Here is a 25,172-nt window from a genome sequence, read left to right as displayed (position 1 = left end):
ACATCCAGTCAAAACCCAGAAAAGTCAACACATGACTTCAGCATGCCCAATCATGCTGAGGTGTAGAGCAGCCAATCCTGGGAGAGCTGGAGAAGAAAGGAGGGGGGATGGGAAGTACACGGAATGCCTCTCTCAGGCTTGTGCATGAGATATGTAAATCACCTGTCACTCACAGCAAGGGGGAAAAACAGACTCCTATTTCTCTGTGTCAGTTTTTATCTTACTGAAAAAAGATAAGAGGATTGCTCAGAGCTAGATTAATTCTTTGTGGCAAGACTTGGCACATATGACGTGAAATCCTATACTGTACAAAAGGTGCAAACCTTAATTAAAAAAAAACAAAAAACAAAATTGGGTTTACATCCACTTTAAGTGAGCAGCCTCTACGATTTCAGTAACCCCACAGCGCTTTGTCAACTTATCTGATAGTAGTGTGGAATTGGAAGAATTTATTAATTGGAAATGAATAAAATACATAAAAAGTAGAAATTAGCTATTCACTTTGACAAGAAAGCCTTTATTAAACAGAAATAAACTTGAAATTAAATTTTCACATTATTTGACAATACTTTTTTTCAGGGTAAATTCTTTAATTGAAAATAAATTAATATTACCGACAAAAAACAGCAGATCGGTTGAAATTCACACACAGTATATCTGTGTGATGCAAGATGATGGATTTGCTTATTCTTACTCATAATTACTAGAAAATTGAAATATATGACAAAGTATAAACGTTGCTGTGCAACATATTTTTCTAGGTCATCTGTCATGGATTAAGGTTCTGTTTCGCCAACTCATTCCCTCGGCAGGAAAAAGAAGAAAAAAAAAAAACAAAAAAAAAAAAAAACTCACACATTGCCATATGAATGTTTTGACAGCTCCACTATTGTGTTTTATTATAATACAATATATACCAAATCATGCATATATTGACATAGTGTTTTTCAAAATGCCAAGTATGACAAACAAACACAAACAGTTTCTTCTTTTTTTTTTGATTATTTTTTTATCTTAACCTTATCATAGCAATGGTTTAACAAGGCGCCAAATCTCATCTTGGCCCTACCCTGTTCTTGAAAGCTCTCATTGATTTGGCCATCATTGGGGCAATCTCTAGAAACGAGAAAATAGGTTTTAAACAATTATTATATTGATAAACAATAAGCATGTAAAAGGCAAAAGCATGCAAAAATGCAATAGACATAAAATATGTATCCGGACATTTACATTTATGCTAGGCAAAAATATAGCTAACTAGGACATATACCTTTCAGCAGTAAACAATGTTAATAGTGATGCTATAAAAAAGCAACAAGCCTATAAAACAAATTATACAATACTCAAACACTATCCAGCAAAACCATCAGTACAGCAGTCAAGACTTTATATTTTTAAATATAATATTTTAGTTAACACAGCCAGATATATTTTTAGGTACTCAGTACTTTTACCCTTTTGTTCTTTAGTCAAATTAGTGACTCCATCTGTCAGTAACAGCTGCTTGAGGGACCATCACAACACAAGGGGTGCATTCAACAGTGTGAGGAGGCTAACTTAACATTTCACTAAATTAGTAGCTTATCTTTGTGAAGTTAGCGTGGGAAATGTATGCATAGTTATTTGAAATACTAAGCTGTCACAATTGTCCCGATAACCAAGAAGACCAAATATTGCTGAAGATACACTCTCCAATCATCTTTGAATTAATGTTGTAGAGTCCCCCATATATATTCTAAATCTCAAATTATAGAGGTTTTATCATTTTACCGTTTTGACAGTCTTGTAAGAGATAAAGGACAAAATAGAGATAGTACATGGTCTCTTACCAGCTGTTACAGTTGATGCAGTGAATAGAATTCTTTATACACTGGGAACTACTATTAAACATTGAATTAGTGCTTCTAATAAATATTAAAAATGATTTTTAAAGACTGAAGCGCCTATACTTGACAATTCTGTTGTATTTTCTTTTTGCTACCTAGTGTGTGGCATTTGTGCAGTTCAAGAACCATGAGAAGCCACCAAGATCTCGTAGGCTCTGCACCACTAGTTAAAAGGATGAAAGTGTTAGACACACAAAAAGGGGACTAGGTTTAATATGCAATGTAACCCGTTCTTGCAACTATTCAGATCGTCTTCCTTAGAGGCATTGAGAGCTCCACCTTGTTCTTTATGTCCACCAGGTGGCATGCTCTACTTTCTGTGTACCCATTTTGCTAAATCATGCAGTAGAGGCCTTTGCCACGTATAGTGATACCATTTGTTGGCTAAGATATTAAAGATGCAAGTTTTGGGACCTTCCATGGGTCCCTTCCTCAGACAATTTAAAATAATAAAAATGGTTCTGAACACACATAATTTATACATAGGAGTAATAAAGAAGCAAAAAACGTAACATCTCCTATTCAGTTACTCGAATGACACTCTTTGATTTCTATTTATATAGCCATTTAAAATAGCCATTAGTAAAGTCCGTCAAGAAAAAAGAATTATAAAATAATAATAATAATTATTATTATCATTATTAATAATAAAAATAATTATTGGTTGTATTTTATGACTTCCATTTGTAACTATGCATGTGAGTTTCAGAACCATTTCAGAACCAAGTGGATTTGAAAGCTTGCATTAGTAATTACTTAGATAAAAACAAAGCATTGTGCTGTCCCCCCTCAACATTTTAAAGCGCTGTGTAAACTGTTGGCGTTATATAAAACGTGAATAATAATAATAATATCACCCACCCCCCCAAAAAAAAAAAAAACACAAAAAAAAAAAAAAAAACAATCTATATTGTCCCTTACAAGACTTTAGATGTGGTGGCTGCATGGTTTTCTTTTTTTCAGGTTTATTTTTACACTTCCTGTCCAAAGGTGTCGATACTCACTCACTCCACCTTATCTCTGGAGATACCATATTGTTACACTATCTGGACTACCTGGCTACTAATAGGTCTTCCTCTCCTCCTCTCCATTACATTGAATTGGGAATAGCAGTTCACAGGAGGAAGATAAAATGGTTTGCCCTTTCAATTCAGCTCATATAAGTGACCAGGCACTGTATTTCTGCAAGAATACCAGGTATTTTTCTGTACCTGCTGAAAATGTTCTTGAGTAAAAAAGAAAAAGAAATGCAATCACCACATTTAAGGCTCCAGTAACACCGTCACTGTGGCCAATACCGCATTCATTCGTACCTTGTTTATTCAGCTAGAGGTGTGTGCATGCTGCCAAGATTTCTCGCATAGCAGCTGTACAGACACAGCCATTCTCCTAATGTGGCAGGCATGCAAGGGCAGGTGTGGCCCAAATGGAGACAGTATGCAGTGTACTGGGAGAATGTGCAGTCATTGTCTGTCTAGGTTTGCTGCCTACCTTTGTTACCGATCTAGACTCTTGACCAAGATTTGCCATTCAAATTCTGTACCTTCCTCCCTGTATGTTGCCAACCTCTGCTCATCTGACCTTGATCCTGCTCACAAGTTGGTGCCTTACTGCGGTTACTGAACGTAACTTCCAACCCAGCTCTGAGCTCTACTACACTTGGTGTATTCTGGGTGCCCTCATTACTGTGCTTCTGCTTACTTGACACCAGCATCCTCAGTTCCAGCTTCTTTGATACCTGCACACTCTTCCCTTGCCCTTGAAGCCCCTGTCCCAAGTTTCAGGGGTGCTTGGCAGGGATTGTGGAAGAGGTCGCCCTAGGTATGTTGATCTCTTCATGCAGGTAAGTGACAACCTTTGCTTAAGCTGACAGTAAATAAAATTTTCATCCCAATTGGATAGAGGAAATTTAATACGTCCACCATGGAGTGTAATTGAGTACCATTGTAATGTAAACAAATTTGAACAATTTTAATTGCAATTATTGTATCTGGATACTACATATATTTTTTTTAATCATGTACCAATACAATTTTTGTTAAAATGTTATGTTTTATCGGATGTTTTATCTGTCTAGGGTACTGAGATAGTCCACTTTTTTGTCCGTTTCCCCCGCATTGGGGACCTCTCTTGGGGAGCGGTCTCCTTGCTTCCCATTATTCCCCAATTGGATAGATGGAGGTGGTCCAATTCCAGTACATGGTTATATCAATTTTTACAATGCTACTGTGAATAGTTTGATATTACAATATTTCTTGATGTTTAGCAACATCAGAAATATTCTGAATCTAAGCTGTGGTAGAATATGTTCTTTTATATGCCCCGTCAGAAACTATGTGCAGATCAACCTCAAGTATGTAAGCCTCCACGTTCAGCTTGGCAGCACAGGTGTCACTTGGCAAGTCAATAAATTATTTTCTACATCTAGTAATGTGTGACAGACATCTGTGGGGAACCAGCTGTAAAAAAGACATTCAGAGCCCATTCACTGTGTGTTACACAGGTTTTATTTTTCTTATCTGTCACTGCAGGCTAGAAAAGTCATTACAAAAAAAGTGAAGAAAGAAACTGCTCACTTACTCTTTACAATCTTTTTTGTGTCTTGACTTGGTCCTCCATGCTGGCTATTGCTCACAGGAACATTTGAATTTGAAATACTGGATTCCTTTGACTCTTGTTTTTGTAACCTACACAAAGATAACATTTGTCTCGTAAATCAGGTCAAACACCTTTGCAGGTATTTAACACCCTTAAAAATAAGAGGATAGAAGTCAAGCATTGTCCTACAAATTCATTAGATTTTTGTTCAGATTAGCAACAATATCTCATTTGATAGGATAGTTTAGACAGTCGGGACACCGTCACATAATGTCTAAAAAAAAAATATATATCTTTCAGTTTGTTCTATCAGTTTTAATCTGGCTATAGTCAGATGTACTTTGCACACCATTGCCGTTCTAGATATCCTTTTTTTTTTTTTTTTTTTAATAATTATTTAAATTTTCCAATACAAAAATAAATAGCTCTCCTCCAACAGAGAGTCTACATCACCACTTTTTACAATAACATTCCATTATATACCCGCTTACATTTCCACCCCTCCCTCTGACCCTCCCCGGCCCCCCCTCTGCAGATGATCATCGTAATGCTAAATAGGGTACTCCTGTTGTAACTGGACTATCCAAAATCCCCTCCCCATCAGTACCTCCTTGTAACCTCCTCCAGATAGCTCCAAGAGCTTTTATACTTCCACCATACTGCCCATTTATCCACCCGGCCCTCACCCTCTTCCAGATAGGCTCCCTCACTATCCACACCCTCCATGTTATATATTTCATTTATACAGAAGAGCCAGTCTCGAATGTTTGGGCTATCTGGATCCAGCCAGTTCCTCGCAATCTGCCTCTTGGCCGAGTCCAGCAAAATGGGTACTATAGATTTTTGATATTGCTTGATGGGCTCTTCCGTACCGTGAAACAGACAAACCCATGGATCTTCTACCACGGTTTTACCCGTGATGACGTTAGTTTTATTATTTTTTCCCAGAAAATTTTGATGGCAGCGCACTCCCACCAAATATGCGCCATCGCCCCCACAGCCCCACACCCCCTCCAACATTTCTCTGATTTTGCCGAGTCAAACTTGTTTAATTTGTCTGGGGTGGCATACCACCTTGCTAGGCATTTAAAATTTATCTCTGTCCTCTTACTATCTACTGCTGATTTATGTAACATCTTCAAAATCTTTCCTAATGTGAAATTACTACACCGTGACCCTAACTCCCTTTCCCATGCCTTAATATACTGGGGCGCCTCCAGCTCCTCCCTCTCGCTCAGAATTTTATAAATATGAGAGACCAGGCCCCTCGGTTGCTCCCTCTCACAGAGCTGCTCAAGGGGTCTGTACTCTTCCCTACTTCTGAGTGGTTTCGGCAATTTCCCGATGAAGAGAGACAGCTGGAGGTACCTCCATGGATCAATAGAGAAATTCTCAGACTTATCTTTTAACTCAGAATACGTGCATATTTTCCCTTCTCTAATTACATCTTTTAATTGTATACTATCCCTTCTAATCCAATTCCCTCCCACCTCCCTCCTCCCCGGTTCAAAAAAAATATTCTCTTTCAGATATATCAAAGGTGAATTATAAGTCCACTTATTCTGGGTGTGGACCTGGTCCCAAAACTTTAAAGCATTATATGTTAGTGCCGCCGTTTCTGTGCTCAGTGTTCTAAACTTGGGTGGGTTCCAAATTATGTGACTTAAATCCCTACTACTCAAACTGTGTTCTATATTTACCCACCTCCTATCCAAAGCCCCCTTTGACCATTCTATTACTCGTGTAAGTACCACCGATTTATAATATTTATTGAAGTCTGGAAGTGCGAGCCCCCCTTTCTCTTTCCTCCTACTCAGGACTGATCTAGCAATTCGTGATTTTTTGCCACCCCAGACAAACCTCGATATCAGGCCCCTTAGGGCCCTAAAATACGACTGGGGGAGCGGGATAGGGAGCATCTGGAACTTGTACAGTATTTTAGGCGTTATAGCCATTTTCACAACATTGATACGACCAATCCATGAAAGGGGACGTGTGGCAAGGCCTCTTACTTCTCGTCTAATTTCGTCCAACAGTGGGATGTAGTTGTTTAAATACATTTCCTTCAGGTTATTCGATAACTTGATCCCCAAATAGCTAATTGCTTTCCTCCAAGGGAAGGGAAACGACCCCACGAGGTTCTTTTCCTCTTGTGTTCCCACATTCACATTGAGCACCTCGGACTTACCGAGGTTGATTTTAAAATTTGAAATCTCCCCAAATCTTTTAAGAACCCTCAAAATATTCGGGATCGTAATCTTGGGGTTTGTAATGAAAAACATCACATCGTCGGCAAAAGCCGCTAGTTTATGTTCCTCTGATCCTATCCTCACCCCGCTACAGTCTGAATTATTACGAATGGTAGATAATAGGGGTTCCAAGGTAAGGACAAATAGTAGGGGGGACAATGGACACCCCTGCCTAGTGCCATTATCCATCCGGAAGGGGTCAGAGGAAACTCCATTCATCTTTACAAATGCCGTAGGACTGGTATAAAGTATTTTCACCCAGGAGATAAATCTTGGGCCTATTCCCATTGTTTCTAGAGTTTTGATCATACACCCCCAGTCTACCCTGTCAAACGCTTTTTCTGCGTCCATTGACAGGAATAGAACTGGGGGCCTACCTCATTTGGTGGACTCTACCAGGAGTACTGAACACACTCCATTGTCCCTACTCTGCCTTCCCGGCACAAAACCCACCTGATCTGGGTGCACCAGGGTGGTCATTCTGTCCATTAGTCTACCTGCCAAGACTTTGGCATATAGCTTCACGTTGCGTTAAATAATGAAATGGGTCTATAGCTAGAGCAAAGCTCCCTATTTTTGCCTTCTTTATGAATTAATGTAATGGCCGCTACCAGGGCCTCTCTCTCCATTGTGCAATTAGGGCCCAGTTCATTCCAGTAATGGCTTAATCTGGGTACCAGGATATGTTTAAATTTTTCCAGGTATAATGAAGTGATCGGGGCCAGGACTTTTCCCCTTGGGGACACTCTTTAGAGCAGCAAGTATTTCCTCCTCATCTATAGGTCTGTCAAGGAGATCTCGCTCCTCTTCAGACATCTTGACTACCCCTGCCTCCTTTAGGAATTCTTCCATCTTCCCCGCCTTTGCGCTTTCCCCAATCCTTTTTGTCTAATAGAGTATTACAGAGAGTTTACTTGTACCTACTGCTTCGTCTTTTTTATTTTGTATTTTCTCGATGTAATTCCTATCCCTTTTCTTTCTAAATATCCTCGCCAGGTGTTTACTAGATTTATTACCCCACACATATCTATCTTTTGTTAATTTATTGAGGGACCTTTTAGACTCTTGCTCCATACTGTCTCTTAACTCTTCCCTTTTTGCAACTAATTGTCGGAAGCTGTCCTGGCTTTGGCCTTTTAATTTTTTGTGGTCCTGTTCTAATACCAGAATTTCCTCAATGAGCTTTTCCCTATCCTCTCTTCTTTTTTTTTTTTTAACCCCGCCCTATGGATATCAGTACCCCTTTTATATACGCTTTGTGCGTCTCCCATAACACCGATGGGGAAATTCCTCCTGTATCATCAACTCTGAAGAAAAATTCAATTTCCTCCTGAATCTATTCTAAGACTTTTTGATCCCCGAGTAGGTTTTCGTTCAACTTCCATGAATAGGGCTATCTTTGTGGTTCCGTAAACCTAATCCTTATGCCACGTACACACGAGCGGACTTTACGGCAGACTTTTCGATGGACTTTACGACAGACTTTCTGAATTAACGGACTTGCCTACACACGATCAACCAAAGTGACGGATTCGTACATGATGATGTACGACCGGACTACAACAAGGAAGTTCATAGCCAGTAGCCAATAGCTGCCCTAGCGTGGCTTTTTATCCGTCGAACTAGCATACAGACGAGCGGATTTTTCGACCGGACTCGAGTCCGTTGGATAGATTTGAAACATGTTTCAAATCTAAGTCCGTCCAACTTTTGAGAAAACAAAGTCCGCTGGAGCCCACACACGATCGAATTGTCCGACGAAATCCCGTCCGCCGGGCAAAGTCTGCTCGTGTGTACGCGGCAGAAGTGTAACTGGCGCATGGTCTGATAAGGAGGTAACCTCTATTCTGGATTCCTCGACAAGATCCAATAAACTGTGATCCATCAATATATAATCCAGTCTTGAGTACGTCCCGTGCACAGGGGAGAAGAAGGTATAATCTATAGTCTTTACATGTTGCATCCTCCACACGTCTATTAGATGGCATTGATGTAGCCGTCGCTTAATCATGCTCATTTGAGCCTTACTTGTCCCCTGTGCCCAGGACGTACCATCCTGGACAGGGTCCAGACAGAAGTTGAAGTCCCCCGCCAGCACCACTTCTCCCTCCCTGAATTCCGCCAATTTGGAGAGCACCCCTTTTAGAAAACCAATCGGGTTTTTATTGGGGCAGTAGACATTCACCAAAGTGAGCTTTTTCCTCACCAGGATACCCTTCAGGAATAAGAATCGGCCCTCTGGATCCGTCAGCCTCCCTCCTACTGAGAATTTAACGGATCCAGAAAACCCGATTGCCACGCCCTTAGATTTCCTAATTGGTGTATCACTGTAATATCAGAGGGGCAACCGTGGGGAGTATAATTTTATATTTGATTCCTGGGTCAAGTGAGTCTCCTGGAGGAATACTATGTCCGCTCTGTAATGTTGGAGCTCCTTGAGAATCTTATGTCTTTTTCCTGGGGAATTCAGTCCCTTAACGTTATAAGACACAAATTTTAAATCAGGCATAAATGTAAATTATCCCCCTTTCTCTAACATCCTCTGAGTACTCCCTCTCTGCAGATAGGGGCCCCCCTCCCTCCTCCCTCCCCTCCCCAACCAACCCCCCCCGGCCCTACCAGCCCTAAGCCCGCACATATGAATCCAACTAGATCTCATATCGCAAGCCTCTTTCCCAGGGGTGACGCTCCTCCGGTGGCCTCTGGTGCCCTCCCCCTTGTCACCCTAGATGACAAGGTAGTGGGCTAGTGAAACCGAGGCATGCAGGCCCGCCAGACCATACCTCTCCTCCAAAACCCTCCCAACCCAGAGCCTTTTTATGTTTCTTATATCGCTTATTCCCCTTTACCCCCTCCCCCCCTCCCCATCCCCTGGAATCTTTAATATAAGTCTCAGTCTTCAATCTCCACTCTCCCCCCCTACCTGAAGGCCGACGGAGGGAGGTTAAGAGGAGGAAAAAAAAAAAAAAAAAAAGGAAGTCCTCTTTCCTTCTCTTCTTCTTCTCTGGTCCTCTTGTATCTTGTCTTCTTTCTATTTCACTGGTGTAGGGACTTCTGGTGTAGGGATCCCCAGGTTTTCACAAAAGTGCTGCATCTCCTCCGGAAACCTCATCTTGTGTGTTCTACCTTCTTTTGTTACCAGCAGGGATGTTGGGAACCCCCAACTGTATTTTAGATTGGCCTTCCTCAGTTGGTCCAGCAGGGGTTTTAGTTGCCTTCTTCGTGACAGGGTTCCCGCTGATAAATCGGAAAAAATTCTCAAATCTTTGTTATCAAAACTTAATGGGGAAGCCCCTCTAAGATTGGTCCATATCTTCTCCTTGTCTTCATACGAATGGAATTTGACTATTACATCTCTTGGGATATCTTGTCTTATATTTGGAGGTTTTCTGATCCTGTGCAGAACCTCATCTTCCCTTCTTCCCAGGATTGGATTAAAGATTTTGTGCACCTTATTCCTTAAATCCTCATTCTGTTGTTCAGGGAGGTCTCCTATTCGCAGATTTTGGCGACGGCTTTGATTTTCTTGTTCTTCCAGTTTGTAAGCCAGTAAGCGGTTATCATTTTGCATTTTCTTCATTTGCGCTTTTAAATCCTGTAACTCTTTCGCCTGGGAATCTGAGGCTTCTTCTATTTCTTCCACTCTGCGTAGCAAATGACTCATATCCAACCGTACATTTAATATTTCTGATTTGATAACATTTTCCAATTTAGTGAACATTTCTGTAATTTCTATTTTATTTATGAAAAGTGCGGCATTTCTTGACTCCTCCAAATCACTCATGGCTCCTGCGCCCTCTTGCTCCATGTCTTCTCTGGGCTTCTCCCCCTGACCCCCTTTTTGTTTCATCTGGGTTTCTTTGTCTTTCGTTCCTGCTTATTTCATATCCACAACCGGACTTTTGACACTCACTTCTTTGAGGTACTTCTGTATTGTACTGGAGTTGAGGATCTCCCTGGGGGTTTTGGGTTCCGCTGTTTTATGGTTCCGTCCTCTCATGCTTCGCCTGGCTTACTTTTAGCAATATCAGTTACCTAGACTCAGTTTTACCGTAGTCTCCTACCCCCCTTCCGCTCAGTCTCCAACCCGTGCTGCTCAGTGTAGGACTCACTGCTGAGACTATTAGCTGTAATTAGTTTCCGTCTATCCGGGAGCTGGGCGCTCTATAGCTCCTCTAAGCCTTCCTAATTCCAAGCCCCTTTCTGCAGCCTCCCCACCTCCTATCTGTTTGGAACTTTCTTGCAATCAAGCACTTAGTCCCAGGCTCTATAGGCACACTCTTATGTTGCTCTTTTTCCTTCCCTTCTTTTCTTCCCCTTTCTTCCTCCTTTAATTTTCATCCAACCTCTCCAGTCATTATCACTTGATATTTATCAGTTCAAAATAATATGTAATCATACCTGGGGAGGCGATCTTCTTTGGTGCTGTAAACTCACCATTTCCTTTTTTTTATGTGCTGCTCTAATGTTCCAGCTTGTTCTGATGGTGTCCGATTCCAGGGTGGGATGAGGGGGGAGAAGTCCAGCTACTAGTGTATCCTTGTTGCCTGTGTCATTTACTTCACTGTTGTACAGGCTCTGTTGGGGAACGCTGCCGTACGGGGAATCCTATCCCCGCTGTCTCCAAACTCCCCTGTCACTCTTCCAGCTCCGGAGCGCCGTTCGTATGTTACTCACCCCGCTGTATATTCCGCGGGGAGGGCTGTCTCTCCCGCTGTTACTGAGGTGACAGAGTGGCTCACAGCATCCTCCAGGTTTCTCCGTGCACGAGGCGGCCGCAGACTCACCCCACTCCTTGCCTCGTACACGGCAGCCTGCTCCGTCCTGCCCGCCTCCACCCCTCACTCCGGCGCCACCTTCAGGCCCCTACCCCTTCCGACGTCTCACGTCTGCATCACGTGTCCCGGATGGATATCTTAATAAGACTGATAGCAAATAAAATGTAAATAGATAGGAGAATCCACATGCGCAATCAAAAATAAAAATATAAAAAAAAAATCACCCAAAGTCCAGAAAAGACAGCTATAAGTATATAATATTCCACAGGTTAGAAAACAACAATTTTTTTGATAACTGAATAGTTAATTTGGAGGGAGGGAGAACAAAAAAAAAAAAAAAAAAAAAAAAAAAAAAAAGTCTTATTAAACTTAAAAGAACAATGCTAAAACTTTCTAGCACTAGGAGTGAAAACAGATTAATACCTGGAAACTTGAATACATTTTAGAAATGGATGGTGGCAGTGATTAGCTAGTTGTTGTGTAGAAGCATAAAGACTAATTATATGAACACTAAATACCTTTGAATTATTTAGAACTTACATTTTGAAATATTAATAAAACAACCTATCCCAATGTGAAACAATAAAGCATTAATGATGGTATTATCATACTAATTTTCCATGAGGATTTACCCATTTCAGTGTATAAAAAGAAATCATACAGCCAGACAGTGCAAACAGGTTGCATTGTGTTGCTCCTTACGAAGGAATAATACAACAACATTTAACAAAAATTTCAAACTCTAAAACGACATTAGGTTGCTGTGTATAGAGTTCTTTTAGACTATAGTTGGCCCCATGCCAGAAAATTCACAAAGCATATATTGTAACTAGATTTTTACTGGTACTTGTCGAAGATACAACAGGATAACATAGTGTGAGCTTTGACTGTCCTGTATGATTCAACATGAGCCTTAAAGTCGTTGTAAACTCTTACATATACCCAAGGAAGTGACTATCCTCAAATGATGCAGAGATTAAACAAATCCTCCTACATAAGTTGTACCCGTTTATCTACGGTCTTCTCTCTACATCTGTTCAAAGGTCAGAATTTTGAAAGCTTGTCTGAGCTGCCAGAAAAAAAGGGGGCGAAGAGCTGAAGTCGCACTCTGCAAAGCTCAGTGAGGAGAGGTCTGATAGCTGATTGGTGGGAAGAAACACGCCCCTCCACTCAGCACAAAAGGAACAGAGCTGAGTCTGTAAATAAGCTGGCACTCCCTCCTGTCACCTTTTTTCTCTTGGTGTCAGGAAAACTTGTCACAAGTGACTCATGCTGATAGAGGAACAAAGCAGCAGATAGAAATGACTCTTAGTGCTTTTAATGGAGACATGTATACACTATAGTGGGATATGCTTTGTCCATATTTCATGTCTGAGGTTCACAGCCACTTTAACCACTTAAGGACCGCCCACCGCATATATACTGGCCCTATTGCACAAAACTACGTACCTGTGCGTCGTTTCATGTACGAGACACTGTGGGCACGCAGGAACAGCTATCTCTCTGTACTCCCAGTCAGTCCACTCCCCCCCCCCCCCCCCCAGTTTTGTAGACGCTATAACTTTTGCGCAAACCAATCAATATACGCCTATTGTGATTTTTTTTTTACCAAAAATATGGAGAAGAATACATATTGGCCTAAACTGATGAATACAGTTGTTTTTTTACATTTTTTTTTATTGGATAGGTATTATAGCAAAAAGTAAAAAATATTGTTTTTTTTCCCCAAAACTGACGTTTTGTTTATAGCGCAAAAAATAAAAACTGCAGAGGTGATCAAATACCACCAAAAGAAAGCTCTATTTGTTGGAAAAAAAGGGACATCAATTGTTTTTGGGTACAGTATCACACGACTGCGCAATTGTCAGATAAAATAACGCAGTGCCGTATCGCAAAAAATAGCCTGGTCATTAAGGGGGTAAAGCCTTCCGTAGCTGAACTGGTTAAGGCAGACAGTGATCCTATCTGGAAATTAAATTGTGCAAAAAACTGGCAATCATAGGAGAGAGATAATACTTACCTCTGCTGCCTGTGCATCAAACACTGCACTGTTTAAGAGAAATCATCTGCCAAATCAGTTACAGACTGTCACATACCTGGTTGGTGAGCCTGACGTGTAGAGTAAGGCCTCTCGTACAACTCTGGCTCGAGAACTACTGATAGTGAGACAGCAGCCACTGGAGCATGGCGGGGTAAGAGTGCCTAGGATCAGTCCAGAAGTCTGTGCAGGTAGTAGCCAGGAACTCACAGGCAGGAAGCCAGACTTGGCTGATAGCAGGCAGATGAGGCAGCAGACAGGCTGACAGACTTGGCAGATGACAGACTGTGGATGCACAACAGGAAGCAGGAACCTGGAGGTGCTGAGCTGGATTGAAGAAGCTGTAGCAAACTGGAAGCAGGGTCAGACGAGCCGGGTCGGTAACAGACAGGCAGATCAGGCATAAACGGCAGGCAGAAGCGTGCTTGGGTCACAGGCAGGGTTGGCAACAGATGCAGGGTAAACAGGAGCAGCAGGCAGAGACAGACTCCGTAGTAAAGCCAGGGGTCAGAGCAGGAAGCAAACAGGGGTAGTCGGGAGAAAGTCGGATCAGTATCAGAAGTCAAACACAGGAATCAGGATTCAAATAAATGCTGTAGACTAGGGATGAGCTTCGTGTTCGAGTCGAACCCATGTTCGACTCGAACATCGTCTGTTCGCCGAATTGCGAACGATATGGGCCGTTCGCGCCAAATTCGTGTGGCGCGTCACGGCCCATAATTCACTGCGGCATCGCAGTGCATTGCTGGCTGATGATTGGCCAAGCATGCACTATGACCCGCATGCTTGGCCAATCACAGCGCCGTCTGAATAGAGAGCCGTAATTGGCCAAAGCCAAGGAGGCTTTGGCCAATTATGGCTCAGAGGATTTAGTACAAGCCCCACACTATATAAGGCCACCTGCACGGTGGCCCTGTGTAGTGTGTGTTCCGGCGTTCATAGATAGAGAGAGAGACAGACAGTGTCATTTGATTTGAGTTAGATAGATTAGGCAGAACAGTCAGTCAGTTAGCTGCACTTACAGTGCATTGTGTATATATATATGCATCCCAGGTGTTGCGTATATATATATATATATATATATATATATATATATATATATATATATATATATATATATATATATATATATATATATATATATATATATACACACACACACACATACACACACACTGTATTCAGTTTAGCTAGATCCGTTCCTGTTATCTTCTTACTGACAGGCAGGCTTGTCTTGTTACAGTATTTACAGCTACCTGAAGAAAATTGCTGGTGTTCTTTTGATCCTATTAGTACCACAGTCAGGCAGCTAGACTATTTACAGTTAGTACAGTGTGTCCTGCTCACAGTGTTCAGCTAAAACTACAAGTTAGTGGGGTGCGTCCTGCTCACAGTGTTCAGCTAAACCTACAAGTTAGTGTACTGAGACCTCTGCACAGTGTTCATCTAAAGCTACAAGTTAGTGCAGTGCATCCTGCTCACACTGTTCAGCTAAAACTACAAGTTAGTGCGGTGCGTCCTGCTCACAGTGTTCAGCTAAACCTAGAAGTTAGTGCGGTGCGTCCACCTCACAGTGTTCAGCTAAAACTACAAGTTAGTGTGGTGCGTCCACCTCAGTGTTCAGCTAAACCTAGAAGTTAGTGCGGTGTGTCCTGCTCACAGTGTACAGCTAAACCTACAAGTTAATGCGGTACGTCCTGCTCACAGTGTTCAGCTAAAACTACAAGTTAGTGTGGTGCGTCCACCTCACAGTGTTCAGCTAAACCTAGAAGTTAGTGCGGTGCGTCCTGCTCACAGTGTTCAGCTAAACCTACAAGTTAGTGTGGTGCGTCCTGCTCACAGTGTTCTGCTAAAACTACAAGTTAGTGCTGTGCGTCCTGCTCACAGTGTTCAGCTAGATCCGTTCCTGTTATCTTCTTACTGACAGGCAGGCTTGTCTTGTTACAGTATTTACAGCTACCTGAAGAAAATTGCTGGTGTTCTTTTGATCCTATTAGTACCACAGTCAGGCAGCTAGACTATTTACAGTTAGTGCAGTGCGTCCTGCTCACAGTGTTCAGCTAAAACTACAAGTTAGTGGGGTGCGTCCACCTCACAGTGTTCAGCTAAACCTAGAAGTTAGTGCTGTGCGTCCTGCTCACAGTGTTCAGCTAAAACTACAAGTTAGTGTGGTGCGTCCACCTCAGTGTTCAGCTAAACCTACAAGTTAGTGGAGTGCGTCCACCTCACAGTGTTCAGCTAAACCTAGAAGTTAGTGTGGTGCGTCCTCCTCACAGTGTCCAGCTAAACCTACAAGTTATTTTTTTGCGAGCTCTGCACAGTGTTCAGCTAAAGCTACCTGTAGAAGGTTGGTGGTGTTCTCCTGATCCTATCACTACCGCAGGCAGCTAAAAAAGCTACAAGTTAGTTTTTTGCAAGCTCTGCACAGTGTTCAGCTAAAGCTACCTGTAGAAGGTTGGTGGTGTTCTCATACTACAGGCAGGCAGTTGATTTTGCTAGCAGTATCAGTATATTATTTATTTATTTAGCTACAGGCCATTAGTATGTCTGGAAGGCCAAGAAGGAGAGGCAGACAGTCATAAGCCAATAAGAGAGGGCAAGCAGGCTCTGTGTCTAGTGCTGGTCGTGGAGACGGTGCATCCTCATCAGCACGTGGCCGCGGGACACGCTTGGCCTTTTTTTCGGCAGCTGGCCGTCTTGAGCCGCAACATGCGAAAGACTTGGTCGAGTGGATGACCAAGCCGTCCTCATCCTCCTCATCCTCTCTCACCCATGCCCAGGGAACTTTGTCTAGCAAAGCAGCGGCCTCTTCCCTTGGCTCAATGTCATCAGTGACTCCTTCCCTAGCCCCACCATGTCCTCCTGAGGAGTCCCTCAAACTGTTTGACCACAGTGTTGGGTACATGCTCCAGGAGGATGCCCAGCTTTTGGAAGGCTCTGATGATGATACTGAGCTCGATGAAGGCAGTAACGTGAGCACGGACAGAGGGGGTGCCCAAGAAGGACAGCAATCTGGCAGTCATGCTCCCCCTGCTGCAGCATACTGCCAGGTTTGCTCCAGTGATGAGGAGGGAGGGGATGAGGTCACTGACTCAACGTGGGTGCCTGATAGGAGGAGGAGGAGGAGGCACATCACCAACGAGGCAGGATGCCCTCCAGGGGCCAGCCTAAGGGCAGCACCTTGACTGCATCACACCCCAAAGCTCCACATGTGCAGGGCGCTGCAGTTTCTGCGCGTTATTCAAAAAGTTCTTTGGTGTGGGCCTTTTTTGAGACGAGTGCATCAGATCGCACTGCTGCTATTTGCAACATATGTCTCAAGCGTATCTCACGTGGCCAAAACATTTCCCGCTTGGGTACCACATGCTTGACCAGATATATGTTGACCTGCCATGCAGTTCGTTGGCAAGCGTATCTAAAAGACCCACACCAAAGAACAAAGAGGACCTCTCCTTGCTCCTCATCAGCTGAGATCTCCAACCCCACTATACCTTCAGTCCTCTTTGAGACCTGCACTGAGAGGAATGAAGGTGTAGAATTAGGTGTGTCACAGCCAAGTACTTGTGGGCAATCTGCTTTTGGTACACCGACGTCAGATTGTACCAGGCAAATTTCCCTGCCCCAGCTGCTGCACCGCCGAAAGAAATTTGCTCCCAGCCATCCACATGCCCAGCGGTTGAATGCTAGCTTGGCAAAATTGCTAGCACTTCAACTGCTGCCTTTTCAGTTGGTAGACTTTGCCCCCTTCCGTGAGTTTGTGGAATGTGCAGTTCCTCAGTGGCAGGTACCCAAACGCCACTTTTTCTCATGGAAGGCGATTCCGGCTCTCTACCGGCATGTGGAAGGCAATGTCCATGCCTAGCTGGACAGGGCGGTCAGCGGTAAGGTGCATATTACCGCTGACTCATGGTCCAGCAGGCATGGACAGGGACGTTACCTAAGTTTCACGGCGCATTGGGTGACTCTGCTGGCAGCTGGGAAGGATGCAGGACAAGGTGCAGTAGTGTTGGAGGTTGTTCCGCCACCACGCCTCCAAAATGCTAATGATTGTGACACACCTCTCTCCTCCACCCCCTCCTCTTCTTCTTCCTCCATGGCCTCTTCCTGTGCTTTGTCCTCGGAACCAGCGGTGCTCCGTAGCCGCTCGAGGGGCTACGCAAGTACGCAGGCCAAAAGATGCCATGCGGTGCTTGAGCTGGTGTGCTTGGGGGACAGGAGCCACACTGGGGCAGAGGTTCTGTCAGCTCTGCAGGGGCAGGTTCAGAGGTGGTTGACGCCATGCCAACTTAAGGCAGGAATGGTGGTTTGCGACAATGGCACCAACCTCCTCTCTGCCCTCCGACAGGGACAAATGACCCATGTGCCCTGTTTGGCTCACGTCCTTAACTTGGTGGTGCAGCGGTTCTTGGGCAGGTATCCGGGCTTACAGGATGTCCGGAGGCAGGCCAGGAAAGTCTGTGTGCATTTCCGCCGGTCATATAATGCCAGTGCTCGGCTGACAGACCTCCAAAAAGGAGTTTAACCTGCCCAAGAACCGCCTAATCTGTGACATGCCCACCAGGTGGAACTCAACGTTGGCCATGCTGCAGCGGCTGCACACGCAGCAGAGGGCCATCAATGAGTACCTGTGCGACTATGGCACCAGGACAGGGTCAGGGGGAGCTTGTTTTTTTTCCCCCACGCCAGTGGGCCATGATCAGGGATGCATGCACTGTCCTGTCACCATTTGAGGAGGCCACGAGGATGGTGAGCAGTGACAGTGCATGCATCAGTGACACTGTCCCCCTTGTCCACCTGTTGGAGCACACGCTGCGTGGTATAATGGACAGGGCACTTGAGGCAGAACAGAAGCAGGAAGAGGAGGAGGACTTCCTTAGCTCTCAAGGCCCCCTTTATCCAGACAGTGTTCCTGCGTGCCCGCCGATCACACAGGAAGAGGAGGAGGAGGAGGAGGAAGATTGTGTCAGTATGGAGGTGGAGCCTGGCACTCAGCATCAGCAGCAGTCTTTAAGGGATCAGTCCCAAGAAACACATGGACTTGTACGTGGCTGGGAGGAGGTGGCTGCGGACCATGTCATCCTTAGTGACCCAGAGGACTCCGGACCGAATGCCTCAGCAAACCTACGCTGCATGGCCTCCCTGATCCTGCAAAGCCTGCGTAAGGATCCTCGTATTCGTGGTATCAAGGAGAAGGACCAATACTGGCTGGCAACCATCCTTGATCCACGTTACAAGGGTAAGGTTGCGGACCTTATCTTGCCATCGCAGAGGGAGCAGAGGATGAAACATCTTCGGGAGGCCTTGCAGAAAGGTCTGTGCAACGCATTCCCAAAGACTGGGAGGTTACAAACTCCTGTTTCTGGACAACGTGTTGCTGAGGCTTCGGTCAGTCAAAGAAGGAGCGGTGGAGAAGGTGGCCATCTGACCGATGCGTTCAGACAATTTTTTGGTCCACAGCCCCAAGGTATGATCAGTTCCAGCAACCATCGCCAGCGTCTGTTTTACATGGTGCAGGAATACCTAGGGGCAAGATCTGACTTGGACACCTTTCCCACCGAAAATCCTCTGGGTTACTGGGTGTTGAGGATGGATCACTGGCCAGAGCTTGCACAGTATGCAATTGAGCTACTGGCCTGTCCTGCATCCATCGTTCTTTCGGAACGCACATTCAGTGCTGCTGGAGGCTTTGTAACCGATCACAGGGTGCATCTGTCCACCGACTCGGTCGATCGACTGACCTTCATAAAAATGAATCAGTCTTGGATCACCACCAGCTACCAAGCACCTGATGCTGATGTAAACCGAATAATTTTTTTTGAAATCTCAGATCCCTTCAAAGACTGCCTATGCTGATGCTGAGTGACTATCCCTGAGTAATTATCCTCTTCCTCCTCAATCATCACGCTGATAGCTTGTAAGAACATTTTTGGTTCTGGGCACCACCACCAGTGCCTAAGGCCCAATTTTTCAGCCCCTGTTTAACAGGGGCGTGTTATTACAATTTTTGATGCAATACAGCAGGACTCATTTCTGCGTTCCAACTAGAGTATCTGTGAGGGGTTGCAGTGTTGTGGCACCAGCACCACCACCACCAAAGGCCCAATTTTTCTGCCCTTGTTCAACAGGGGCATGTAATTACAATTCTTGATCTAATATTTCACAGCAGGGCCCTGTGAGGGCTTACAGTGTTGTGGCCACAACAACACCTAAGGCCCAAATTTCTGCTGAGTATATAGGGCAGGCCCCTACTTTCAAACATCTAACTTACAAACGACTCCTACTTGCAAACGGAAGGAGACAACAGGAAGTGAGATGAAATCTACCCCTAGGAAGGGAAATTCTCTCCTGTAAGAGTTAATATGGGAAAAACATTTCTCCTTTCCACTGATGCTTTCCAATCCTTGTTCCACAAAAAACCCCAAATTTTCAAAAAACATTTGTCATTGGGACAAAAAGTGAGGTGAAATCTTCTGAAGAGGAGGAAAGACAGCAAAACAAATGTCACAGGGGTGATAACCCTTCCCTATGTTTTCCAAAAAGCTTAAAAAAGATTTTTTGGCTGGAGCTAAACACGTTAAAAATGTACCCGTTAAAAATTACACACAGATTCTACTTAACAACAAACCTACAGTCCCGGTCTTGTTTGCACCACCTGTATACTGCTGTTCAGAGTATATAGGGCCTGGTGGCCCCACACCTTTCCTTATTTTAATTTGGGTGCGGGGTTCCCCTTAATATCCATACAAGACCCAAAGGGCCTGGTAATGGACTAGGGGGTACCCATGCCATTTGTTTCACTGATTTTCATCCATATTGCCAGGACCCGACATTACATTAAACCCGCAAGCAGTTTTAAATGAGATTTTTTCCTTTAAAAATTACATTTTGTGCAGGGACTGTTCTAAACACAGGAAACACGCGCCACTTTACAGGCATACTATAGACACACCCCAGGTACGATATTTAAAGGAATATTTCACTTTTTTTTTTTTTTTTTTACTTTAAGCATCATTAAAATCACTGCTCCCGAAAAAACTGCCGTTTTTAAAAGCTTTTTTTGCATTGATACATGTCCCCTGGGGTAGGACCCGGGTCCCCAAACCCTTTTTAGGAAAATACCATGCAAATTAGCCTTTAAAATTAGCACTTTTGATTTCGAACATTCGAGTCCCATAGACGTCAATGGGGTTCTAACGTTCGTGCGAATTTTCGGTCCATTCGCAGGTTCTGGTGCGAACCGAACCGGGGGGTGTTCGGCTCATCCCTACTGTAGACCAAGCAGCAATTAGACAGCCCTGAAGCTCCATTTAAATAGGTAGTTTGGCGCCAGTCCTGGTGACAGGCACGCAAATGCATTTGTGCATGGGCGTTCACATATGTGCCTGTTCTGCTCGTTCCTTGTTGGCACCTGCGCACAGGTGCGTGTCTGGGAACGGCAGCTGTACCACAGACGTTTTTCCTGACGCAGACACTTAGCAATATCAATCTTTTGGTCCACCACTAAGCACATAAGGGGACCAAGAGATAGACACACCTAAAGTGTCAGTTTCTGAAAAGACTTCAGCATGTGTAGTGTTTAGCGATGCAGCCAGCAGAAGAGACAAATATTTACTCTTTCAGATGTAGCCAAGAGCTGGCTAATGTTGACTGCATTGTCAGGAGACACTGTGCAGCAATGCTGCTGTGAAGCTGTTCTCTCCTAGTGTTCAGCCTGGACTATGTTGTCATATCCTGAAGATAGAGTGATTGAGTTCTAAGATTAAAGCAAAGCATCTTGGGACATGTAGTCCAAGGAGCCAATGTTTGCATTCAGCTCGACTGTTTTGAACTACTAATACCACCCGGCTGGGGAAGAAGAACAGGATGCTGGGAGAGGTAATAAAAAGCCTGCGTGGGGTGGGATCTTCCTCTTGGGACCCAAGGCTTGGAACTGCAAGCGACTTTGTCAGTGTGTGCTGTGGCCGAGAGAGCAGTGAGAGAGAAGCGCGCGCGAGAGAGAGAGAAGCACGCGAGAGAGCGAGAGAGAGAGAAGCGCGAGAGAGAGAGAAGCGCGAGAGAGAGAGAGAAGCGCGAGAGAGAGAGAGAAGCGCGAGAGAGAGAGAGAGAAGAGCGAGAGAGAGAGAGAGAGAAGAGCGAGAGAGAGCGAGAAGCGAGAGAGAGCGAGAAGCGAGAGAGAGCGAGAAGCGAGAGAGAATGAGAGAAGCGAGAGAGAATGAGAGAAGCGAGAGAGAATGAGAGAAGCGAGAGAGAATGAGAGAAGCGAGAGAGAATGAGAGAAGCGAGAGAGAATGAGAGAAGCGAGAGAGAGAGAAGCGAGAGAGCGAGAAGCGAGAGAGCGAGAGAGCGAAGCGAGAGCGAGAGAGAAGCGAGAGCGAGAAGCGAGAGCGAGAAGCAAGAGAGCTAGAGCGAGCGCAAGCACCTCCTCCATCGGAGCACCTCCAACAGTGCTTGCCAGTCTGAGTTGGGCAGATTTTCCTTACTTCTCGCAGTACGGAAGAGGGCGCTATCATACTGGGACCACCTACAAAACAACAGTCCCAACTCATACCACCATAAAGCCTTACTGAACAGTAAAGACCAGTCCAAGCCGTGTGGCCTGCAACAACTCATCAACACCTTGTCTATCCCAAACTCTCAACAATGTGGCCTGAAAAAATCTCAAATAAAAAACATAATCAATGACTCCAAAGAAAAACATGTTGGAGAATGGAGAAATGAGCCAACAAACTCCAAAAAACAAACTGTTTACCAGTCATTGCAGAGAGACTACAAACTGGCCCCATACCTGGAGGTGCTACAAGACCCCAAAGACAGACAGACCATGAGCCTGTACAGGCTAGAAATCGAATTAGGACGCACAGACAGACCTACAAGCCCAGGGAGAGTAGACTGTGCCAGCAATGTGACCAGGGGGTCCTGGAGGATGAGGACCACTTCCTGCTACATTGCCCAAAGTACTCATCAGCGAGGGACACCCACTTCCAGAGACTCTCCACTCTCATCCCAGACTTCAATTTTATAGAAGAGAAGAGGAAACTCCAATTTCTACTGGGAGAAGAGGACCCAATGGTAAAAATTGCTGCCAAATATGTGACAGCATGTCACCGACTGAGAGGGACATGAAAGACTGAGAACTTAAAAATCCTTTACGTGGACTTATGCCCATTCCCCTCTATATTACCCCCTTCCTTCTTTTTCTTATAGAAACTCAACTGCCTTGGCAATGCTTAAGAAAAAAGAAAACCGAAAAAAAAACTCTGAGCGGGGCTTTAATGCAGCCAATGATATAAGATTCAAAAAAAACAATGTGATGATCACATTTATTTTATTAGTACAAAGGTTATAAAAATATTGACTTCTGACATTAAAAGTCAAGACATGAACTGTTGTACAAAAATTATTAAAAAGCCGGCAACAGTATACAGTACAGTATATCCAAAGCAAGAAGAGCAAAATTGGTTATTGATGTGTTGACGTGTTTCGACCCCAGTTGGTCTTTTTCAGAGGACAAATGGTTAACAGCTGCAAAAATGTAAGCATGTATCACAATCTTTTAAAACAACATAAATAGAAAAATATACAAATACATTGAATTTGTGAACATTTTCACATGTTACATAGTTACCAATCAAGTTGCTTCCAATGATTGTAGGTAGCTGTAATATAGGGGAGTGGTCCCCTCCATTTCCTCCTTTACTCTACAGACGGTAAGCCAACCCCCCAGGGAGCAAGCATCGAGTCGGCTCGCCTTGCAAGGGGTCACACAGAAAATACTCCCAGACAGCCGAGGGCGGGGGGGGGGGTGTGTGCACACCGCACCTGTGGTAAAATAACAGTCATACTCAATTCAGAGCAATAACGTAGAAGGGAATTGCTTGTTTCCAACATATTAAAAAGAAGGGAGAAAGTGGTCGATTATAGTAACTGTAAATTAAGCCGATGGAGATTAAGGGCCATGCATGTGCAGGGAGCGGAGGGGGGAAAGAAAAAAAAAAAAAAAACACACAAACCCCACCCCCAATGAAGGAAATGGGATAATGGGAGGGGAAAACATGGAACGTGGGGAAAAGTGAGGGAGGGAAAGGTGGTGAGGGAAGAAGGGGGGGGGGGGAAGGATAGTGTGAGAGAAAGGGGGGAGGAGGAGGAGGAGGAGGAGGAGGAGGAGGAGGAGGAGAAGTGGGGGCAGTGAGTGTGGGGTGCAGAATGTGGGAAAAGTGATGGGAGGGAGAGTGGGGAAGGAATAGGTTTGGGATAGTAGGCAACCTACAATCAGGCATGGGCCATCCATAGGCGAGAGTGTACAAGCAAAGTACTGGTGATCGTATTGCAAAATGGGATGAGATGCCAGTGTGTGGAATGAGAAATATCAGCCAGCCATTAAGGCTGGAGGGAAGAAGGGGAAGAGGAGCTGGGAGAGAGTGAAGAGAGTGTGATGGGGATGAAGAAATAGAACCATGAATGGTGACGGATGTGGGTGACAAAACCAAGTGAACAAACCAAAAACAAACATCGAACAAAACGTGATAACTATAAATGCTGTGAGGAAGTTGGGTGATGAAGGCAATACTGATTACCTTTATTAGAAGGCGGTTGGTGAAATGAAAAGGCCAGCAACTCAGAAAAGTTATGTGTGTGTTGGCATTGCTAGGTAAAAAAAAGGTAATAACGATAGTGGGTAAAAGGTAATCAAACAGTATCAAGAGCAGTCCAGGCGGACATAAATTTCTTACCCGGCAGTCTGTAGTAGTGGCATACAAGCGTTCGGCGGGAATTGGAGGTTACAATGAGCCTCCTCCGCCGCCCAATTTCTTTATCTGGGTACTAATTGGTTCTGAGTACTCACAGGTGCGGGTGCCAGCCCACTCCTCAGATTACTCCCCCAGCTGAAGGAGAGGGGTGGCACCTGTGGGCGCCAGCTGTGTGACCCCCCCCGGTGTTCCGGAGAAATAGTCTTCCCGGGTCCCCCGTCACTTCTGCCGCAAGTGCGAGGCGCCGTGACGTCACGCGCATTGACACCGCGCACGCATGAGCACGGCATCCAGAAGGGATCTGGGATGCCGCTGGCAGGGAAGAGGAGAGCGCCCAAGAACCAGGTGCCGCCACCTGGTGGGCGCATCAAGGAGGCGCAGGGCCCTTCCTCTTACCCTGCCAGGAAGGCAAGTACGACACGACCCCGCCCCCCGGACGGATGCCACCGGCCATGTAGAGTCAGAGGAAGGGAGGGAGAGAGGGAAGGGGGAAAAAAAAGAGGGCCTGCACCCCTTACCTTTGAGCAATAACTAAAAGGTCAACTCCCATATGGATTATAAGTGATCTTTGTTCGACCCTGGGGCATGTACTGTATTACAGGTTGCCGTTTCTACAATGAAAAAATATATATTAACATGGTTAATAAACCATAATATGATTTATCATGGTGAACGCAAAAGAGGAGAACTGTGAACTGGCTTTTTGTTTAAAGGGATGTCCCACTAAGAGTATGTGGTAGTTCCTGAACAGGAGAGACAGGCTCCTATATGTTATATTCAACTATACAAATTGACAGATGGTAGACCACATAGCTGGAAATGTTATACACAATCGAATCTCATTGCTGGTAACAACATATACGCAAAGCAGGGAT

General features: G+C 44.5%; 1 protein-coding gene across 2 annotated transcripts in view; it reads right to left on the bottom strand.

Moving 5' to 3' along the window:
- Window positions 1-496: 496 nt before the first annotated feature.
- LOC141139992 (elongin-A-like) overlaps window positions 497-25,172 on the bottom strand; it is a 210,424-nt gene continuing 185,748 nt past the window's right edge. The window contains exons 10-11 of one of the 2 annotated variants that reach the window (XM_073626676.1): window positions 4,467-4,573; window positions 497-1,116 (exon numbers count right to left, since the gene is read on the bottom strand). In XM_073626676.1, the coding sequence (XP_073482777.1) occupies window positions 1,055-1,116; window positions 4,467-4,573 (169 nt within the window). In that variant the 3' untranslated portion in view covers window positions 497-1,054. The remainder of the gene's footprint in view (window positions 1,117-4,466; window positions 4,574-25,172) is intronic. The other variant, XR_012243877.1, reaches the window with a different exon arrangement.

This window comes from Aquarana catesbeiana, linkage group LG04 (assembly GCF_042186555.1).
Source record: "Aquarana catesbeiana isolate 2022-GZ linkage group LG04, ASM4218655v1, whole genome shotgun sequence".
Classification (NCBI taxonomy): domain Eukaryota; kingdom Metazoa; phylum Chordata; class Amphibia; order Anura; family Ranidae; genus Aquarana; species Aquarana catesbeiana.
The sequence above is the reverse complement of the archived record's forward strand: the minus strand, read 5'-3'. Positions and strand labels throughout refer to the sequence as shown.